This window comes from Staurois parvus, unplaced genomic scaffold, assembly GCF_062004578.1.
Source record: "Staurois parvus isolate SC_StPar_1 unplaced genomic scaffold, SC_StPar_1.0 ptg000159l, whole genome shotgun sequence".
NCBI classification, from domain to species: Eukaryota; Metazoa; Chordata; class Amphibia; order Anura; family Ranidae; genus Staurois; species Staurois parvus.
In genome coordinates, this window is record NW_028317955.1 from 6,963,164 (window position 1) to 6,986,745 (window position 23,582).

A 23,582-nucleotide genomic window follows, 5' to 3' on the forward strand; every position below is an offset into this window, starting at 1 on the left:
TGAAGTTTTTGCCATGTCACAGGCTTTTGCAATTACAAGGCATGACATGTTGGGTATCAATGTACTCGGTGCAGCTTCATCGTTTACATCTCACCATAGAATTGGGTCATTTATGGCGTATTTGGGCTCTACAATGAACTTTAGCAGAATTTTGCATTTGGTAAACTGTTGGGCTAATATGGTGTGACCTGAAGGGCGACTCTTGTGAAGTGAGGAATGATGTCATGTTGGAGAGGTTGCCATAGGAGGATGAAGAAGGGAAGCGGAGGGCTCAGCCTCACCAGGAACACCCTGGCACCCTTCCATGAGGAGGATGGATGAGGCTCCTCCAGACATGCCTGGTCCAGCATCGGAGATGAGAGCGGAGGGGGCGGGGCGATGAGCTGACAATGCCGCATTCAGTGTAGGGAGGAGGAGGAGGAGAGGACCCCCTCCCTCCCCCCGGCCCTGGAGGGTGATCTCCTCTCTGGTTGGTGGCTCCTCCGGTGACGTGGCTCGGTGTCCCCCCCCCCCCTCCGTAGTCCTGACTCCTTTGTGGTAGAGCCGGCTGTGTGTGTCGGACTCGCCGGCGGCCCATCGGAAGGTGGGGGAGGGATGGTGAGGTGATTGGAGCCCGGCCGGCTGTAGGAGAGGAGAGCGGACAGAGCCCGGCCCCCCCGATGCCTGCCCCGGACATTCCTCCTCTGGGGCGCCCGCTGCCCGTCTGGATCCCCGGACTGCTGTGTGTACACATGGCCGGCTCCGCACTGCACGGGCTCTGGCAGCAGAAGGACGTCATCATCACCTTCATCCTCCCCCTGATACTACTACCGCTGCCCCTGGGGGCGCAGAGCAAGGTACGGGGAGATGGGGGGACACGGGGGGGGCAGAGCAAGGTACGGGGGAATAGGGGGACAGAGCAAGGTACGGGGGGGACAGAGCAAGGTACGGGGAGATGGGGGGACACGGGGGGGGGCAGAGCAAGGTACGGGGGGGGCAGAGCAAGGTACGGGGGGGGGGGGGGCAGAGCAAGGTACGGGGGAATGGGGGGACACAGCAAGGTACGGGGGGGGGGACAGAGCAAGGTACGGGGGGGCGCAGAGCAAGGTACGGGGGAATGGGGGGACACGGGGGGGCAGAGCAAGGAATGGGGGGACACGGGGGGGCAGAGCAAGGTACGGTGGGAATGGGGGGGGACAGCAAGGTATGGGGGGGGGCGCAGAGCAAGGTACGGGGAATGGGGGGGGACAGCAAGGTATGGGGGGCAAAGAGCAAGGTACAGGGATGCAGAGTGGGGGATGGGGGGTACAAAGCAAGGTACGGATGGTGGGAGGGCACTTAGCGGGGAATGGGGGTCACAACAAGGTATGGGAGGACAGAGCAGGGGATGGGGGGTGCAGAGCAAGGTACGTGGGGGGCATAGAGTAAGGTGCAGGGGGGACAGAATGGGGGATGGGCACAGAGCAAGATACAGGGGGGGCATAGAGCAGGGCATGGGAGACACAGAGTGGAGGATGGGGGGCACAGAGAAAGGTATAAGGGTGGTGGGTGTGGAGCAAGGTGGGGGGACACAGCGGGAATGGGGGGCACAGAGCAAGGTATGCGGGGCAGGTTGCAAGATAAGGGGGGTGGGGGGCACAGAGCAAGAAATGGACGGGGGGGGTACAGAGCATAGTGAGGGGGATGGGGGGCACAGAGTAAGGAATGGAAGGGGGGGCACAAAGAAAGGTATGGGGGTGGTGGGGGGCACAGAGCAAAGTGAAGGGGATGGGGGCACAGAGCACAGTCAGGGGGGGTTCCTGACAGGTGATGGGGGGCCCCTGATAGCCAGATCTATACAGGGTAACATTATACTGGGGCATGTCATAGATTGTAAGCTCGAAAGAGCAGGGCCCTCGAACCCCTCGTGTATTGTATTGTTACTGTCTTGTCTCATGTTCTGTCCCCCCCGCTACTGTACAGCGCTGAGCAAACCCTTTGGTGCTATATAAATACTGTATAATAATAATGTCATCCTCCATTATTACACCAGAGGAAGAGTCCTATCAGCTGCAGTTAGGATTTTGGAAGGTGGGTGTGTGTCTCAATCCCAGTCCCATTCCAAGTGCGAATCCCAGCCATATTCCCTCTCCCATTACCTGTCCCTCTCCCATTACCTGTCCCTCTCCCATTACCTGTCCCTCTCCCAATACCTGTCCCTCTCCCATTACCTGTCCCTCTCCCATTCTCTGCCCCTCTCCGATTCCCCATTTTCAGTCTCTCTGTCCCTTTTCCAGTCCCGGTCTCTGTCCGATTCCCAGTTCCAGTACCTTTTGCAGTTCCATTCTCATTCCCTGACTTTTTCCCAGTTCCTTCTGTTGTCCTATTACCTTCTCCTTTCCCTGTTCGATTCCCAGTTCCAGCCCCCCTGTTCCTTTCCCGGCTCTAGTTCCAGTCCCTGTCTCCATGCCATTCCTAGTACCATTCCCAGTCCCTGTTCCTTTCCCGGCTCTAGTTCCAGTCCCTGTCTCCATGCCATTCCTAGTACCATTCCCAGTTCTAGTTCCAGTCCCTGTCTCCATGCCATTCCTAGTACCATTCCCTGTCACTTTCCTGGTTCTAGTTCCAGTCCCTGTCTCCATGCCATTCTTAGTACCATTTCCAGTCCCTGTCCCAGTTCTAGTTCCAGTCCCTGTCTCTATTCCATTCCTAGTACCATTTCCAGTCCCTGTCCCGGTTCTAGTTCCAGTCCCTGTCTCCATGCCATTCCTAGTACCATTCCCAGTCCCTGTTCCTTTCCCGGCTCTAGTTCCAGTCCCTGTCTCCATGCCATTCCTAGTACCATTCCCAGTTCTAGTTCCAGTCCCTGTCTCCATGCCATTCCTAGTACCATTCCCTGTCACTTTCCTGGTTCTAGTTCCAGTCCCTGTCTCCATGCCATTCTTAGTACCATTTCCAGTCCCTGTCCCAGTTCTAGTTCCAGTCCCTGTCTCTATTCCATTCCTAGTACCATTTCCAGTCCCTGTCCCGGTTCTAGTTCCAGTCCCTGTCTCCATGCCATTCCTAGTACCATTCCCAGTTCTAGTTCCAGTCCCTGTCTCCATGCCATTCCTAGTACCATTCCCAGTCCCGGTTCTAGTTCCAGTCCGTCTTCATGCCATTCCTAGTACCATTCCCAGTCCCTGTCCCTTTCCCGGTTCTAGTTCCAGGCCCTTTTTCCATGCCAGTCCCAGTTCTAGTTCCAGTCCCTGTCTCCATGCCATTCCTAGTACCATTCCCAGTTCCTGTCACTTTCCCGGTTCTAGTTCCAGTCCCTGTCTCCATGCCATTCCTAGTACCATTTCCAGTCCCTGTCCCTTTCCCAGTTCTAGTTCCTGTCCCTGTCTCCATGCCATTCCTAGTACCATTTCCAGTCCCTGTCCCGGTTCTAGTTCCAGTCCCAGTCTCCATGCCAACCCTAGTACCATTTCCAGTCCCTGTTCTAGTTCCAGTCCCTGTCTCCATGCCATTCCTAGTACCATTCCCAGTTCTAGTTCCAGTCCCTGTCTCCATGCCATTCCTAGTACCAGTCCCTGTCCCGGTTCTAGTTCCAGTTCCCTATCCTGATTGACAGTCCTGATCAGGTCCAAGTCCCCTGTACAGGGGAGTGAAGTATACCAATGTATGGGTCTGGTTGGTACGTGATGGAAGGTGTGCTGTATGGAGGGTTCCCTGCCCCGATCTCATACAAGGTCTGGGAATGTATGGAGTCGATTCCTCCACTACACATAGGAGGAGAGGGATTGTACTGATGGATCTCATTCCTAGAGATAGAAAGTGACCCATTTCAAACCGGGATCAGTATTTTCATGGAATCCGGACTTGGGAGGAATATTGGGAATACATTGGCTGTCCTCACCTTCTCACAATTCTAGTTTCCTGGCTGGAACAATGCCGGTCAGAATAGACTAAACTGCTGAACAGTAGACTCCTGGGTCATCCCCTGGCTCAGTATGACAGCCAGGCAGACAGCATTTTTGAGAGGAGAGGTCTGCAGTGGCACCCTCTGTACTTCAGTAGAGGTTTCTTTCATGTCTATTCTTTTTTTTTTTTTTTAATTCTCCCTCCCAGTTCCTTAGACCCCATTCAGACCCTCCAAGTTTGAACCGTCACCAGAACTCTCATCTCTGGGACTTCCATTATTTCCAGTGGTGGCCAATCTCACCTGAGCTCAGTGCTGCTTGAAGCTCATTGCTGGAAAAAAGTTGAGCTTCTTTTGGGTTGTTGTGCGGTTTGGCCCTAACCGACCTTCATGGGAGAACCTGAAAAAAAGTTTTTTCTTACTTAGTAACTAGCTCTTCATTGGCTAAAAAAAATTGTTCAAGCTTGAAAGATGCACAAAAATGCTGTACGAAAATGGACCGAAGATGCTCAGGTGTGAATGGGGCCCTGAACTCGCCTTTCTGAGCCTGGCTTTATGGCTTTCTCAGTGCCAACATATTTCTGGCACAATCATTTCTATTGTTGCAGCAAAAAAATTAGCATACAGTAGATTACCCGTGCGGGGGAAACACAACAAAAAATGATGTGCCAAAATCTTTTACACCAAGCCCATACATGTACCGCAATCTCCATCCAATCCTATGGGGGTGTGAGCTCTCCATAGGAATGAATGGGGATTCCAGAGCACATAGGAAGATGTGGATGTGCGGAAATCTCACGGGATCAGGTAAAGGTGGTCATACACTAGTAGACTTCCAAATGAACATTCGAACAAAAAGACTCAGTACATTCGACTAATGTTATGCAAAAGTAGTTATACGTTTCGTTTGCTTAACCTCCTGGCGCCAGACGAAAGCAAATGTGCTGCCTCCCGGTGTCAGGGCCTAGACACCAAGCAGCCCCACATTTACATTCTATTAAAAAAAACCATATGTGCTGAGAGCGCGCGCTCCCAGCACACGTCTGGTACTCACGGAAAGGTCCCGATCTCCTTTTTCGATCGGGACCTTTCCTGATCATATGACAGCGAATCACAGAGGTCACATGACCCGAAAACCCTGCTTGCCTCCTGGCTTCTGGAACCCTTAAAGGGCCAGGAGGCGCCGGTGCCAAGGGGTTAACATTCAATTTAGAAGTGAACGCACTTTTCCCAATGAAACCACAGTCACCGTTAGAAATTTGTGCGTTCAAGAACAATTGAGTACTGTCCGTGATACTTTTTTTATTTGCACTAACATACAATTTTGAGGACAAGCTTTCGGGGAATGTCCCCTTCTTCAAGGTCTAAGTAGTACTACTCACAAAGTTAGCAGAATGTTAGAAGAGATGAAAGAAGAAAAAAAAAAAAGTGCGAAAAATTTTATATCCTACTCCCTTGAATTTTCTTGTCTCGAATGGTCTAATTTTCAGCAGTGAATGTGCTTTTCATCCATTAGTTCTGGTAAAGATATTACATTTTGACAATAGAGAGCAAAATGAATGTTTACAGTAGAGTCTGTTTCACCATTATCACCAAAGTGAAATAATATCCCAAATTTTGGGTTGTTACAGAACAGGAATAGAGAGGATTCCTTGTGATGAGTACACTAGTTGACTCAATTCCAGGGATCTCCTTCCACGTCCTGTTTTGCTCTGGAACAAGAAGTGAAGGTAAATTTCCCCAATGGAACACATGGCAAAAAAAAACCTGACGGGTTATAACCCTCCCTTATTCTATCTAAAAAGTTTGCCTTTAGTTCTGGTTTAAATTTTGAAAATAATAGCGAGCAAAATGAATGTTTACAGTCGGGTCCTTTCCACCATTATCACCAAAGTGAAAGAATATCCCAAATTTTGGGTTGTTACAGAACAGGAATAGAGAGGATACCTTGCGATGAGTAAACTAGTTGACCAATTTCCTCAATTCCAGGGATCTCCTCCAACTTCCTGTTTTGCTCTGGGACAGGAAGTGAAGGTAAATCTCCCCCAATGGAACACGTGGCAAAAAAAAAAAATTGACGGGTTTATAACCCTCCCTCACTCTATCTAAATGTTTTGCCTTTTAGTTCTGCTTTAAATTTTGACAATAATAGCGAGCAAAATGAATTTTTATTGTAGGGTTTGGCGAATAATTTGATTTCCGTGGTATCTGTGCAACTAATCGGTACGCCGATCTTCTCACTAATTAAAAGCCTGAAATAAAAGAAGAGCAACAAGTGTAATAAATCTTCAGCCAGAGGCATGGAATGTGCAGGATAATGATCTGTTGGATGACCTGACCAGGGACGTGTCTGAGGCCGCACATTCACAGGGTGGTTGGGTGTGTAGGCCGGTCGCTATGCCCTCCATTAGATGTATTTCCGTTATTGCCCATTCTCCCCAGCCTGTATGGGTTATACTGCATATGACGCGTGTGCGTTGTGTACGGGCAGTGAAATGCGTTGTTACAATATATCATGCTGGTTACCTTTTTCGTCTTTTGTTTTTTAACTATTTAAACAAGCAAAGAAACACTTCCAGCTTAAGGCTCCATCCACACTTTGCGATTTGGAGCGTTGTGCAGCGATTTGGAATCGGGCAGAATCGCAGCAATTTTGCCCCGTGATTCCAAATTGCTGCACAATGCGTGACATGCATTTGGGTGCCATTGTCCTTTATTTGCACCCTAAATGTGCCATTCTGCTGTGATTGTTACTTGGCAATCGCAGCAAACCGTTCCTTTAAAAATCGCTAGAATCTTGTCGCTCCAAAAAAGGAGTGTTCTGTCTCTCCAATCTAAGCATTGAAAGTGTGATCTCTGTAACTTACAGTTGTGATGAGATAGCGATAACTCCAATCTTAGTTGAATAACACAGGCAGTGACTCGATCAGATGACACCTTGTAGATCTTGTGAAGTTTAATCCATAAACTGAGAGATTCTTACAATAATGAACATCGGATAGGTCAAAAGATCATAATGTGTCCTGCTTCATGACATGTGGCTAGAAGCTACAATGCATTTCTGGGAAAAGGGGGTGGGCTTATCTATACAGCATTAACTAAACCAAAGGAAAGGGAGGAGCAGAGACCAAATATAAGGAACACTTAAAGGCATATGACAGTCATATGAAACATGACAAGGATGGGCTGTCCTATGTGTGACATGCAAAATTGCGTGCAAATCGCTCAACCAAAATCGCAGGAAAGTGTGAATGGGGTCTAAAATGTAAATAAGTTGGCCTATTTTGGTGCCTGGGAGCCCTATGGTGCTGCGTATAGCTGCCCATAGATAATGAATGGGTGAAGGCAGGTATGCGCTGCTACTTGCATATTGATCTAAGGTCCTGAATGTCTGCCTTCAGAGAATTCTGTCTGTACACATGTACCACTTTCCACCAGTAGTGGTGCATACCTGCATACAGCTGCCTACAGCTTACATGGTTAGCACTTCCACCTGGCAGTACTAGGGTCGTTGGTTCGAAACCCCAAGCATGGCACCACCTGCCTTGAGTTTGCATGTTCTCCCTGTGCCTGCGTGGGTTTCCTTCGGGTAATGTGGTTTGCTCCCACACTCCAAAGACATGCTGGATGGTTCATTGGATCCTGTCTAAATTGTCCCTAGTATGTGTGAATGTGAGTTAGGGACCTTAGATTGTACGCCCCTTGAGGGTTAGGGACTGATGTGAATGTACAATATATATGTAAAGTGCTGCGTAAATTGATGGCGCTATATAAGTACCTGAAATAAATTTGTCTAAGCGCTGCTTACATTTCTTGGTACCATAATACGGCACCGTGTTTGCGCTGTAAGGAGGAATGCGCCCTTGTTCATGAGTGCGTATACTCTTCTATCCCTGATCATTCATGAAACTATGAGCTTTTCAAAAACATTTTGAGACTGACCCATGCATGTGCTCCATTCCATAAGATAGGGAGTTCATTCTTGGTGCTCCCTGTAGAAGTGAAGCAAAGGTCAAATGAGTACATGCTGCAGCAAGGATTGGAGCAAAAGTGCATGGGCAAAGCTCATGTTCCCCTTAGAGAGACACTGTTGCCAGGGTCTCTAGCAATACACACCAAACTGAGCATGTGCAGCTTGCCCCCAAGGCTCTGTTCTATCAGAAGATGGATTGGGGACAGTAGAAAAAGGGGAGGATCAGGGAAGACCGGATCAAACTGCCTTTTTACACAATGCAGAGGATTAACCCCTTAGGTTCCACAGTGAGTATAACAAGCATGCTTTACTACATATACAGACTGATTTTACTGTCATGGGTTTTGTATCACTTTAAATGGAAAAAAAAAAAGAAAATAGAGGAACTCTGTTTTTTAAAATGTTTTAGATAAATGTGAAATAAATCACCTTAGGCAGTATTGAACTGAAATGCAAACATTTAATATATTGCAGCTTACCAATTCTTGGATGTGATGGCTGCATTTCTTTTCTTTTTTTATGCTTTCTTTCCTTTTATGTTGCCAAACTACAAGTCCCATGAGGCATTGCAAGACTGACAGTTACAAGCATGACTCCCAAAGGCAGAGGCATGATGGGACTTGTAGTTTTGCAACAGCTGGAGGGTCACCAGTTTGACACCCTTGCTTTAGAACATCCAAACGCAGGAGCTGAGTTGTGAATGAGGCCCTCAGAGAGCACGTTCCACGTTTCCAGAGAATCTGGAGATCTGATGCAATGTCTGTGATTCATTTCATGGACGGCACGTATTGAGCAGAATCCTGTCTGTAAGGAAACTAGATCTTTTGTGGAAGTCGGAGGACACAGTGTGGGGTCTGTTCTGGATTTCTCTGCCTCCAATGTACACACTGTACTGAAATGCTGCCATTCATACTCATAGTATAGACTTCTCAAAGGAGAAGCGCTGAAATTGGCACGCAGGAAATCTTCACGCCATGTTGCGTCGTCCGGCGGTTACATAGTGCCAGACACAGCTAAAGGCCACAGACATGAAGAATCTGAAACGAGGACTGTCAGGAGTGATATCGTTTGGTTCCTAATGAACTTACAGTGCATTTATTGCTTCTGTACATTTTGAGATATTTATTTATGGTACTTATATAGTGCTGTCAATTTACCCAGCGCTTTACACACATATATATATTGAACATTCACATCAGTCCCTAACCCTCACGGGGCGTACAATCTAAGGTTCCTAACTCACATTCATATATTAGGGCCAATTTAGACAGGAGCCAATTAACCTACCAGCATGTCTTTTGGAGTGTGGGAGGAAACCGGAGCACCCGGAGGAAACCCACGCAAGCACAGGGAGAACATGCAAACTCCATGCAGGAGGTGCCATGGTCGGGAATCGAACCCATGACCCATTTACTGCAAGGCAGACGTGCTAACCACTAAGCCACTGTGCCGCCCATATTGTAGCATTTTATTTTTTTGTGACTTTCAGATTTTCTGTACTTTTTTTTTTTTTTTTTCCAGGGTATGCTTTCGTTAACCTCCCTGGCGGTATTCCCGAGTGTAGCTCGGGGTAAGGTTTCAGCACCACAAGCGGTATCCCCGAGCTACACTCAGGAATACCCTGCAGCGTTGCTGCGGGATCTCTTCTTCACTTACCTTGTTCTGCGCTCCCGCGATGTCCCTCCTGCAGTGTCCCCGGCAATGTCCTCCAGCGGATGCCGGCATCCGTCTTCTGGGTTCCGTCCCCTGCAAGCGTTGGGACGTACGGGGGACGGAACGGCGGGAAATTTGAAAGCTGTAAAAGTGACATTCACTAAAATCACATAGTATAACATTACTGTATCAAACCATTTCACATACATTTTGTCCCGAGTGCTTTGTCCTGTGCCCTGCCTGCATTTTTACCGTTCTTTCTGCCTGGAAACTGAGAAATGTCCATGGCGTCCAAAAAGTGTCCCTTTAGGTCAAAAGCAGTTTTAGACCGGCTAGAGAACAGCGATAGTAAATCAGAACCACTTGCAGAATTGAATGATAATGATTCGTGGGGAAATTCGTCATCAGACACTGAAAACGATTTTGCGACTTTGCTCAGTGATGTGTGAACTTGGCGCTATATTTCAAATTTCAGTGTTTTTGGTTTGATTATATTTTTGAATTTTATGATTATTTATTAAATTTATAATTTATGATTTTGTGTTTCAAATTTTAACATACCTGGGATGTTTACTAGACTCTTGTTCGGACAGATTTCAGTGAGTTATTCCTAAAAATTACAGGCCTACAATAAAAAAAATACATATTTCCATGCAAAAAAAGTACCACTTTGAGCACAGAAATATGGACATAATCATTCCACTAGGGAGGTTACAGAGGAACTATGGCCTCCCTTTCAGAAACAAACGTGTAGCGCCACTTAATTGCTTCTGCAGTCAGGGCCCATGCACACACAGACACAAATAGCAGCATACGGGTGTACAGCATAAGACATGTCCGTATTTGTGGCACCCAGGAGCTCCAGTTGGTGTGTAATTCCGCCCATAGGACTGTATTGAAAGAGCACGCTGTACGTGGATATACATCTGTAAATGTCAGCACTTGTGTTTACAGGTACACGTGTATTGGTGTAATTTTGCTAACTCTTACGCAGGCCATACATGGTTCGAATTCCGAACGATTTTTCGTTCGAAAATCGCAAACCTCGTTCGCTCGGTAATCCGATGGTGCCATCAATGATTTTGAAAATCGTCCAACTAAGTCATAAAGTTCACCCCATGTAACAAGCGAAACTGCTGTTCCTTCCAGGTCATGGCTCATGCGCATATTCTTTTCGGAAAAGTGATCGTACGATGTGACCATCACTGAGTCGAAAATCAGTCATTTTTCACAAATTTTCAAACATGCCTGATCACTGAAAAGGGGAGGAATCACAAAAATCGACCGGTGCCATTGACCCACTAACAGAGCGAAAATCAGCCGATTATTCTTGGGTCTGATTTTCGAACAAAAAAATCGGTCGAATTTCAACCCATGTATGGCAGGCCTTAAAGTGTTACTAAACCCACGACAGTACAATCAGTCTGTATATGCAGTAAAGCATGCTTGTTATACTCACTGTGGAACCTAAGGGGTTAATCCTCTGTATTGTGTAAAAACTCTGAAGCTGACTTCTCTGATCCTCCACTTATCTTCTGATAAGACATATTGTGTGGAGTTGCACTGCACATGCTCAGTTTGGTGTGTATTGCTAGAGAGGCTTTTTTTTTTTTCTTGGGAGGGTGCATGTGATCAGCACAGGGCCAATCAGCACTGTTCAGACAGAGGGTCAGGGGTCCTGCATCCTCCTACAGGAGAATGAAAACTCCTCTTGCAAGTTTTAACCAGTGCTCTGCTGGACACTGATAGAAGTCACAAGACTGCTATATACTGCTGATCAGAAAAGGTATTTAGCAGTTTATATTTACTAAATTAGTTGCATTTCCATGTGTGTACTTTAGGAGACCAGATATAGTGAATGCAGGGTCCGGAGTTTAGTATCACTTAACCACTTCAAGTCCGGACACTTTTACCTCCTTCCTGTCCAGGCCAATTTTCAGCTTTCAGAGCTATCACGCTTTGAATGTCAATTTCGCGGTCATGCCACACTGTACCCATAGGAATTTTTTAGCATTTTTTGAGACAGATAAAACTTTATTTTGGTGGTATTTATTCACCACTGGGATTTTTATTTTTTTGCTGTATAAATGAAAAAGTCCAAAAATGTTGAAAAAAAAAAGTGTTTTTCTTATAAAATGTTGCAAATAAATAATTTTTCTTCATAAATCTTGGCCAAAATGTATTCATCCTATCTTTTTAGTAAAAAAAAAAATAACCCAAATTAGTTTATAACCAAAAATGTGTAATAGTTCAAAATTTGTTTTTACATATTTATTTTATTTTTTAATATTTGTGTTTTTATTTTTACATACTGTCACCCTAGCAGTACAGTGTCACCATAGTGACACTGTACTACTTGTGGGGGGTGATGAAGATTTTTTTTTTTTTTTTTTTTTTACACCCATAAAGGCTGTAAAAGCAATCATTTCTCCTCTCTGGCTGCATTATTTCAGCCATTGAGAAATACTGTGACTGCTGTGATTGGTCACAGCTTGTCACATGGTATAAGGCTGCTGTGACTAGCCTTGTACCATGTGACCTCTGTGATCATTCACAGATTTCACTAATAGTAAGCAATGATGTCAGGAAGTGACATCTTGCTTGCTTCTATTCATGCGATCACTGATTGGCCAATCAGTGATCACATGATCGGGACCTCACACAGAGGTGTGTGTGTATATATATATATATATATATATATATATATATATGTGTATGTATATGTACATATATGTGTATGTATGTGTGTGTATATATATATATATATATATATATATATATATATATATATATATATATATATATACATCCCTTTGAAATATTCCTTTAAAGTAGTGAAATGAGTCTGCAATTTATTTCAATAAGCTGACATCTGTCTTTATACTGACTTGCCGTATACCAGCTGAGAGCTGCGCTCAGGCTTGCAGTGGGAGTGTCTGTAAATTATAGGTAGGATGGAGAGAACTCATGGAGGGGGGGGATCACTAATTTGGAGATGTTTCTTAGCAGTCCAAAGGACAAGCAGGGGTCTCGTAAGTTTTGTATTTTTGCCATATGCTATGCAACCCAACAGAGGTCAGTAAATGATTGGAAGGGCTAGACTGCGTTTTTAGATTCGTGTATCACTAGGTTTCTAATAGTGATGAATAGGGACCACAAAATGTCCCCTAACTAAGAAGCAATAAGAACACAACTAGTAACAATCTGTATAATTCTTCTGTTTTTCAGGAAGCAGCATGTGCTTATGTACTACTGGTCACGGCCTCATATTGGATCTCGGAGGCCATTCCTCTGGGTGCTGCAGCTCTGGTCCCGGCATTTATGTTCCCACTCTTTGGTATCATGAAGTCCAGCGAGGTTCGTATATTCTTGGTGTTTACTTTGTAATAACTTTCTCTTGAGCCCCTTATCTGTAAAGGATACATATAATTTCTCATATTTAAAATAACCTATTATATTCTGTACTAAAGTATACCCTTTTTTTTAAAGCAGATCTACATTGCATCTGAGCACCACAAATCAAAAACTCTCATTCATTTTTAATATTCAAATCAAAGTCCCCCTTCCATCCATGTCTCCATGCTTTATTTTGCTGAGAAAATCGCTTTGAAAAACACCACCCTAGCATTTCTGTCCATGGCCATCTTGAGTAAGGGCAGATGATTCATGTAGCATTTACTTCCTGGAATCCATCTGCCCATAGTTCAGCATGCATGTAGAAGGGTGTGCTTAGCTGAGAAAACCTCTTCTCCACTCCTGAAGATTCTGGGGATGTATGACATCATTTGCCTAGGCCTGGAAACCAGGAAATAACTGAAGAAAAAAACAAGTATAAAACCAGTAAATAAGATCTACTTTCCTACCTATTCACTAATGCTAGCAACATGAGGATTACAAATAGTCAATATTGATTGAGAGAGTGAAGTTCTGCTTTAAGGATTTTTGTATTTTAAAAAATGTGAAATATGTAATATCAAGTACTGATAGGAAGCAGGCAGAGCTTTGATGCAGATTTCATTGCCTTATGAAGTCTCTTTGTGTGGCTGTTATACTTGGCATAGACTTGAATTTCAGGCATCCCCAAAAGAGACAAAAACTTCTTGTAGCCAAACTGAAGTCCCAGAAATGGATATGACATCAGATGGAAATTTCACTTAAATCAAAAATTCTCAGTGTTCTATCCATTTTCCAGTTACGTTTGCTGTAACCTGGTATCTAATTATGACTACGTAGTTTAATGGACACCAGGGTTAGACCAAGTGCTGTCAGCAGTCAGTACTCAGTAAATTATCTGGCATTACAACAGGGTTTGACAAATCCCCGGTTGCCATGGCGGCTAGAAATTGCATCCTGGTGCTTGGGTTTCACACACTGCCTCCCATTGACTTCAATGCAAAATTGTGTCTTATTGAATTCAATGCAAAAACCCCTACCGTTGACTTAGATGCAAAAATGCCTCCCATTGACTTCAGTGCAAATTTCCTGTCAATAGCAATCCTATGAGAACACTTATCTCCACATGCCACTCTACTCTATCACTTGCGAGCGTGGAACGCACAGCTACAAACTTGCACAGGACCCTTTTTGTAATGGCACTCAAAACCCAGTGCGTGTGGATCTGTGTGAACCACCTCAGTAGGAACAAATAATATCTAGCCTGTCGTGCTAATCTGTGAGTTTGAAAATGCACCCACAATCGCATATGTGTGAACAAGGGTGGCTCCAGTGACACCTGGGCATTTTGGGATTGTGGCAAAATTCCTGTGATCACAAAACGCAGGTTGAGATGCCATTATTTTCAATGGCACCTAAAACGTGGTGCGGTTTTGCCGTGATTGTATCGCATCGTTTGAAGCTGGTTGCCCAAAAGTTGCCTTGCCCCAGGCGCTGAGAGCCCACATTATGTTAAATAAAAACTGGCTCCTAACTTTTTTATCTGGCTCCTAGATTCAAAGCAAATTTGTCAAGCCCTGCATTACAAGGTATTCTATGAATGGACAAAGGTAGAGGAGGGATGGGGCTAACAGGATATCCACTTGTCTATTCACAGAGTACCTTACATTCTTACAAAGGAGTTTTGTGAATGGGTGAGGGGTGAAGAAAAGAATGTATGTCCAGCTATACTCCATTTCACATTTTTATATATAAGTATCGACATTTAGGTCAGCCTTTCTCAACCAGGGTGCCTTGAGGTTTCCTCAGGGGTGCCTTGGCAAAATTGCCCAAAACTTGTATACAAGCCAGCAAGTGGAACAAGCCTGCCACTTAGTTACACAAAGCCACAGGTTTTCATTGTTCACCATTACGACCTTCTAGCCGCCGGCGTCCTGACAACCAATGACATCAGGAGTTGATAGGGAGGATGTCAGCTGCCTGCACAGCATCCTTGTTTGACCCTCCCCTGCCCCTCTCCATCAGTCCTGGGCTCACGTTAGCTCAGAGATGGAGAAAAACTGAGAGAGAGGAGAAACAATGGAATACTAGGCAGTACCAGTGTGCAAAAGTGTATTTGCTTTGGAAGAATAAATCACCTCTAATGTTGGGTGTCCTACATGTGTGGATGTTGCCTCGTTATATAAATCATTTGAAAGGGTGCCTTGGCTAAAAAAAGGTTGAGAAACACTGCTTTAGGTTGTGTTTTCTGCAATGTCGGTGGATAGCTAACCATGTGGTGTTTTTCACAGGTAGCATCAGAATACTTCAAGGACATCCATCTGCTTCTGTTTGGTGTTGTCTGTCTGGCCTCCTCCATCCAAAAGTGGAACCTGCACAAGCGGATAGCACTTTGGATGGTCTTGTCTGTGGGCAGCCAGCCTGGATGGTAAGATTTTTTTTTTTTTTTGCTCTTGAGCTTGCTCTGTCATGTCCGTATCAAGCTAAAAATTAGTCTGCACCCTGGGACCATGGTTCTCACGGTTCCTGACTACCATATGTTGTACGAAAATAGTATTCTTGATCTCCTGGGTCAGGAATACATCTGGCAGTACGGCAGTGTAGAAGTTTACCTCCACAAATGGGAAACTTGTAATGTAACTTGCATGTTCTCAGGAGAACGCTGCTCAGTGGTCTGTGCTCTGCAGGCCATGTCCTCCAGGTCAACAAATGTGGACCACCTCTACCTACGGCCACTCCTTTCCCTATAAAAATTGTCTATTAACCCCTTCCTGCCCAGCCCCATCGTCCCTTTAACTGGGTTTTTATGCCCAGGGGGTGGGGAAGGTCTGCTTGACCACAAGGCTACTGTAATTGGCTGTCACAGTGGTCACATGATCAGGAGCCAGTACCTGCTGGTTCCTGTTCATTACTAGAGACCAGGAGCAGTTTGGTCATTGTGCTCGGAGCACACTGCCAGCACCGAGATCTCTGCTGTCCTTGGAGGTACATGTGTGAGTGTATCATTTATTATTTTTACACAGGATTCATATAGCACCAACAGTTTGCTCAGTGCTTTACAAAATGAAGGTAGACATTACCGTTACAATACAATTTGGTACAAGAGGAAACAGAGGGTCCTGCTCGTTACAGCTTACAATCTAGGATGAAGGGTTGAGTGATACAAAAGGTAATATCGCTGTGGGGGGATGAGCTGATGGAGGAAATAAATGGCGGTTTACTAGGTAGAAACAGGATATACTTCTTTAAAGAGAGGTTTTCAGGGAACGTCTGAAGGTGGATAGATTAGGAGACAGCTGGACAGATTGGGGTAGGGAGTTTCATAGGATGGGAGAAGCTCGAGAGACATCCTGGAGGGGAGCATGGGAGGAGGTGACACGGGAACTAGAGAGGAGAAGGTCTTGGGAGGATCGAAGAGAGCGGTTTGGTTGATATTTTGAGACCAGGTTGATGATGTAGCTGGGGGCAGAGTTGTGGATGGCTTTGTAAGTTGTTGTTAGTGTGAAGCCCACTCTATTCGTGCCTCCTGTGCTGTGTGTGTGGGGGGCCGTTGGGCGCCTCCTGTGCTGTGTGTGGGGGGTTGTTAGGCGCCTCCTGTGCTGTGTATGGGGGGCCGTTAGGCGCCTCCTTTGCTGTGTGTGGGGGGCCGTTAGGCGCCTCCTGTGCTGTGCGTGTGGGGGGCCGTTAGGCGCCTCCTGTGCTGTGTGTGTGGGGGGCCGTTAGGCGCCTCCTGTGCTGTGTGTGTGGGGGGCCGTTAGGCGCCTCCTGTGCTGTGTGTGTGGGGGGCCGTTAGGCGCCTCCTGTGCTGTGTGTGTGGGGGGCCGTTAGGCGCCTCCTGTGCTGTGTGTGTGGGGGGCCGTTGGGCGCCTCCTGTGCTGTGTGTGTGGGGGGCCGTTGGGCGCCTCCTGTGCTGTGTGTGTGGGGGGCCGTTGGGCGCCTCCTGTGCTGTGTGTGTGGGGGGCCGTTGGGCGCCTCCTGTGCTGTGTGTGGGGGGCCGTTTAGGCGCCTCCTGTGCTGCGTGTGGGGCCGTTAGGTGCCTCCTGTGCTGCGTGTGGGGCCGTTAGGTGCCTCCTGTGCTGCGTGTGGGGCCGTTTAGGTGCCTCCTGTGCTGCGTGTGGGGCCGTTAGGTGCCTCCTGTGCTCCGTGGGGGTATGCTGCATGGCAGGCAGTTAAGCAGCTCATGTACTGCGTGATGCATATGGCAGATTCACTTGAATGGGTGTCAGCACTTTAAAAGCAGCGGAATGTAAAATATAATAGATTCCCCTATAGCTCTATTACACCATTGTACAGGGAGTGATAAACGGTTGTGTGCTTTTGATGATAGAAGACATTTTTCTTAAATGCACTTTAGATGATACCAATTTCCCAAGACAGCCAAAAATTAAAAGCTTTTAATTTCCCTGCAATCTGTTTTTATGGCAGTCTACATTTAATTGCAGATACTTCTGGGCAGTTCTACAGAGGGCCTTACACGGGTGTAGTTACTGCTGGGAACAAGTGATTTGTCTATTACCAAGACGTCACTATGCCTGGTTCTCCTTTCACGGTGATGTCATGATCCAGATGTGGGCAATGTGTCAGCTTGTTTCCTGCAGTTACAGATAAACTATTGCACACAAATGGTTTCTCAGTATTTGTCAAGAAATGCAGCATCCTTGTGTGTGGAATTGATCGAGGTAGAGGTATAGATTGTTCTATTGCAGTGAAGCTTGCAAGCTCAAGCAAAATAAAAAGCTGACTGTTCAAAGGAAAGCTCCACTATTAACCCAGCTTTCCGAATTATCTTTCCTACAGTTTTAGTTGCTTTACTTTTCTTCTTTGCATACTTTCAAGAATTGCTGGATGTATTCAAAGTTTTTTATACCTTTTTTTGTTTTTTCCTATTGGCCTTTTTCAGTGCATAGGTTTGATTCTTTTTGCTGAACTTCAGGCAGATCCAGGTTACATTTGAGCCATTTCTGCATTGCATTTTGCATTGCGTTTTGTGCACCTGCATTTTTGCCACTTTTTTAACCATCTCTCGCCCACCATATAAGGAAATGATGGGCGCAAGGCGGTTCTCTCGTTCTGGGAGGACGTCTGATGACGTCCTCCCACTCCAACCACGCATGCGCACCCCCAGGGGATCGCGGTTCAGCGATCGGTGGTGCGCTGTGTCTCTGGGACACAACGGATCACCGATAGAGATGAGAGGCGGCCATCTTTCCTTTACTCATCTCTATGCCCAGCGCCGGGATTGATGGTTTTTCAGGTAAGGCTGAGAACTACCAAGCGGTGGGCAGGCAGCTAGCGACGCAGTTTTTTTGGCACCTGTATTGGTGCTTTTTTTTTTTTTCGGCCAACAGCCCGAAAGGGGTGTTTTCGGATTAAACGTTTGGGCCACCGCAATTTCGGTGAATGCCTGCTTTGTAGGATATCTTCTATGCATGTTCAGAACAAATGTTAAATTTTTGTTTTCATCTTGTTCATTTTCTTTTTGTGTCTCTAAGGCTATTACTAGGCTTCATGAGCTGCACGTCTCTCTTGTCCATGTGGTTAAGTAATACATCTACAGCTGCCATGGTGATGCCCATCGTAGATGCCGTGCTGTACCAGCTAAACAGTGCTACACCAGAGGAGAGAGCATTAACAAACACTAAACCAAATCCAGCACCCAACACTGAAGGTATTATTATTATTATACAGGATTTATATAGCGCCAACAGTTTGCTCAGTGCTTTACAATATAAAGGAAGACAATACAGCAATAATACAGTTCAATACAAGAGGGTTAGAAGGGCCCTGCTCCTTGGAGCTTACAATCTAAGAGGGAGGGGCTAGTGGTACAAAAGGTAGTAACTGTGGGGGATGGACTGGTAGGAGGAATAGAAGATTCCATTATTAGCTGAGAGCAGGATAGGCTTACCTGAAGAGAATGGTTTTCAGAGATCGCCTAAAAGTGATCAGAGTAGGCGATAAATTGGGGTAGAAAGTTCCAGAGGATGGGGGAGGCTCTGGATAAGTCCTGGAGACGAGCATGGGAGAAGAAGACAAGGGAGCTAGAGAGTAGGAGGTCGGAGGAGCGGCTTCACGAACACAGTCGCTGCATCCAATTTGACAAGCGTGCAGCCCTGAACACGGTGTACTTTCGAGATCATACACCTGCATGGCTGTCAGCTGCTTCCCAACTGACTTGAATGGGACTGCCTGCAAAGGTATGCACTAAAAACCTGTGTATGGCCCTTGCATTCAGCGTACTTTTGAGTATGCCCGTGTGAACATAGCTTAACCCTCTTTTACTCTGACCAAAATGGGGACAAAAAGTTTGCCTTTTAGTTCTACTTCAAGTCCTATGATTTCAGCTCACAACATTTGTGCTGCAAAAAAACCCCCAAAAACTAGGACATGCACTACTTTTTTTTTTTTTCTTGTTAGCACAGCATGTTGCGACTCATTGCTGCGGTAATCAAAGATGAATGAGCTGTCACTTTGTGACATTTCAATAATGTTAAAAAAGAAATTAAGTGGTTTGATACCTCGTTTATGAAACCTCAGCACTGCTCCCCTCCCAGCACACACCAGCTAATGCGGTATAATTCAGCTGCTGTTGTGAATGAGTCTTACATCTCAGGACATCAATCAAACAAAAAGCCGAAACAAAAAGCACACTGGCATCATGAGATCCTGTAGTAGGTATTCTCTTCAAATACCAGAAAGGTATTCAGACTGACTTGATATATCAGGCTTGTTGTATGGAATCAAATTGCGGCAAATATTTACAAGGAACTCCATTCACAATCTCCCCACTGTAGTCTCAGTAGCTGTCAGCTGTCACAACCTGCGTGTTTTAACTGACCCATTTCAAGGGTGGGCTATCTTCATCAGGAAGGAAAATGATTTCATTACATATGTGTATCTCAGTGCTGGTGCTCCTAATCCATTTATAGGACCGCCAGAGCTCCTCGCTACATAAAGATCTCATTGTTGGCCCAATCTAAACTATGAAATTGTTATTAATTTAAAAAATGGTCTGTCTTTCTCAACTATTCAGTGGTTGTCTTCTTGTTCTTCAGTGGTTTAAACTAATGAATTGCTATGAGCCAAAGCCATTGTTCAAGTGTAACTAAAGGCAAAATATTTTATTACATTTGAATAGCGTAGTTAGGAGTCAGAAGATTTTTATTGCTGCCCCATTAGCGAGAGTTGTCCTAATCATCAATGTCACGGGGAGTGAAAGTGATGGTAAATCCAAATGTGTGGGTTGCCTCCAGAACAGGAGTAGACAAGAAATCTTCCATTGGGGACCTTTGTGCCTGGGACAACTATTTGAGAGGAGATGTTCCTCACATTGGAAAGATATCCTCCAACTTCCTGTTGAGTCTACAATACAGGAAGTGAAGGGAAATCTCCCTAATGAGACACAGATGGCAAGAAGAGAAAACTGACAGTGTTTTTAACCCTTCGTTACTCTAGCTATACATTTTTTTTTTTTTTTTACTTTAGGTTTTAAAGCCTAAGTGCAGTAAAAAAAAATCAGCACAAGGTACATTACTTACAATCAATGTGTCAATGTGATGTGTCTCTTCTACTGCTTGAAATCTTGTCTTCTGATGACCTCCCTATCTCCATTGCTGTAATCTCTCTGTGCTGTGGGGGATAATAGAGCCAAGGGACCTGTCGCATGCACTCATCAAGAGTGCCGACTATGCCCACCCTTTCCACCCCACTCATCTATTTAAAGAAGCTGTACTGTGGCTTCCATCAATGAAAAGTGATCTATGAATAGAAGAGGGGATACTTTCATTCATCCCCTCGTCCTCCATTCCTAGAGCACTTTTCATTGCTGGAAGCTGTAGTACAGCATCTATGAATATAGGATGGAGCAGAAAGGGCAGTGCATAGGACTGGTCCCTCAGCTGTATTAACACCCCCCCCCCCCCAAACTGGAAAATTATGGCAGCAAGAGTAAAGGGAAGATCAGATAATGGAAGATTTCAACTAAAGCACCAGCCAGCAGCACAAGGTACACACTTAAATTACACTTACTACTTAGATCAGTAAGTAGTGTCCCTTGTGCTGATGTTTTAAATTTTTTTCTGACTAAATTGTAATGAGTCATCCATTAATAAGTCTAGATATGAACTTCTTCCTTGTTTCGTAACTGTGGCAGCTGTCTTGTGCCGGAATTGTCTGCACAGTGTTTTGAAATAAATCCGTGCTTTGTTCATGGAACAGCCTCACTCTTAAAGCCCACTATGGTGAAAAATATTGTACTCTGGTGTATGATTAATACCTGTTCTAACATTCAGTAAATAAAATCCTTTTAATTTTTCATATATATTTATATATATATATATATATATAATCTTTTACTACACTGGCTTGCTGAACAAGCTGTCAAGCAAAAGTGACCATTATAGGGGTTCCAGCAAACCATATAACACTGCCCGGGAGTGCTTACAATGATCAGCTTTTATTCATATAGTTTAAAACTTTTTTTTTTCTCTCTGAAAGGGAGAAAAAAAATACCTACTGCCTTAATGGCTTTAAAGTGTTGTGTATGGAGCAGGGGCGGACTGACCATTTGGAAACTCGGGCACTGCCCAAGGGTCCGGGGTCAGTAGGGGGCCCCATGAGATGCCCCTGGTACTTTTTTCATAGGATTTTTTGAGTTTGGGCAAGGACACAGGGGCCCCATGATCCCCTATTGCCCGGGGGCCCCATGAGTTGTCAGTCCGCCCCTGGTATGGAGGTAGGTTAGTTAGCAGCAAACCACAAGTTCACCTTCAACTTGCATATATGTTTGTGTCACAATTTTTAAACTAATCATTATCTAATGTTTATGTGTTGCTTTATAGAAGATAAGTTCATCTTTGGAACATGTTACATATCTCACCCTTTTTTTAGAGTGGAACATGTAACATATTCCCATAGCCGCAGCTGTGCCTATCGCCCCGCTCCCTCTGACTGATAATACGGGAAGAAGTTTCCCCATACTATCTGTCAGATTTGAAAACAGCGTGGTCGTGCGGAGCTCCGCCCACACGACCGCCTCACTCATTCACATTGTTCTGTGAATGAATGCCTACAAGTCCTGACAGCCTTAGAGGCCATCGGCTTGTAGTTTTCAATTAACTACCATGGCGCTGTGGAGCTCCATGGTAGTTCATTGAAGCTTCCTGTCAGAATATCTGTTTGCTAGTACATCCTGTATGTTAAGCAGATATTCTGACAGGTCTGCAGGAGACCTGCATGGCATCAGCCATCTGCTGATCGCTGGTGCAATGCTTTCCAGGCTGCTTTGGACAAAAATAATAAATGCACATTTGTTTACCTGCAAAAAAAATGCATTTAATATTTTTGTCCAAAAGGTGAACTTATCCTTTAAGCCAGCCATAGATAGGTTTTTTTTGTTTTGTTTTTTATTCTGTTCAGTCAGGAGGCTGAATAAGAGAGACCAACAGATTCTTCCATCCATATAAGCCAAGAGGATGGAGAAATTCCCCCTCCCCTTGGTACCTGCTACTGTCAGAATACCAAATGTTTTACAGCGTTTCCCTTGGACAGAATTGGATCAGACGATCGACTTCTGTCAAAAAAGGACGGCCACAAGCTTATTGAAACTGCTGAACCGGCCAAGATTTAATTGGTGTATAAACAACTTTAATCTGGTTAACCACTTGCCCTCCTGAGGATTTACCCCCCTTCCTGACCAGGCCAATTTTTTTGTGTTACAGCGCTGCATTACTTTAACTGATAATTGCGCGGTCATGCAACCCTGCACCTAAATGAAATTTACGTAATTTTTTGCCCAAAAATTGAGCTTTCTTTTGGTAGTATTTGATCACCTGTGCAGTTTTTATTTTTTGCTCTATAAGCAAAAAAAAAACAATTTTGAGAAAAAGAACAATATTTTTAACTTTTTGCTATAAAACATGTCCAGTAAAAAAATTTAAAAAAACAAATTTTGGCATAAGTTTAGGCCAAAATGTATTCTGTGACATGTCTTTGCTAAAAAAAAATCCCAATACGTGTAAATTAATTGGTTTACGTGAAAGTTATAACGTTTACAACTGGCGATATACAGTAGATACTGGGATTTTTTTTTCTTCTATTAGTAATGGCAGCGATCAGCGACTTTTAGCGGGACTGCGGCGGACATTCTGACACTGAGGGGGGGCACTAACTTGGTGTCCCTGTCATCCACAGTGACACCAATACAGTGACAGCTAAAAAAACAGCACTGACACTGTACAAATGGCACTGGGCAGGAAGGGGTTAATGTGAGGGGCAATCAAAGGGTTAACTATGTGCAGGGAGTGTTTTACTAGGGGGCGGGGGTGTGCGCTTCACTGCAAGTACACTGCTCGGGATGGCTGTGCTGTGCACAGCCATCCCGAGCAGTGTGCCCGAGCTGACAGGGAGAAAGACTGTTTGTAAACAAAAATGTCTTCCTCCCTATCGGTGATTGTCGGTAATTGCCGGCCAGGACCTGGTGATTGACGTCCGCGAATGGTGGCGTGGGTAGGGCGCGCGTGCCCCCCACCCAGAAATGCAAAATCACGTATATATACCTGATTTTGTGCACCCGTGCCACCGTGTAGCAGTATATCTGCTATACGGTGGCGGGGAAGCGGTTCATATCTTGGGTTGGTATCATGAGCCCTTTAAACAAAATGCAATTTTCAGCAAACTATTGTTCATTTATGTGTACATGTATTG

General features: G+C 45.2%; 1 protein-coding gene across 1 annotated transcript in view; it reads left to right on the plus strand.

Moving 5' to 3' along the window:
• Positions 1–499: 499 nt before the first annotated feature.
• The window catches only part of LOC149463167 (solute carrier family 13 member 1-like), a 58,340-nt gene continuing 35,257 nt past the window's right edge, over positions 500–23,582 (plus strand). The window contains exons 1-4 of the mRNA XM_089675888.1: positions 500–836; positions 12,714–12,842; positions 15,170–15,306; positions 18,371–18,546. Coding sequence (XP_089532014.1) covers positions 660–836; positions 12,714–12,842; positions 15,170–15,306; positions 18,371–18,546 — 619 coding nt within the window. The 5' untranslated portion in view covers positions 500–659. The remainder of the gene's footprint in view (positions 837–12,713; positions 12,843–15,169; positions 15,307–18,370; positions 18,547–23,582) is intronic.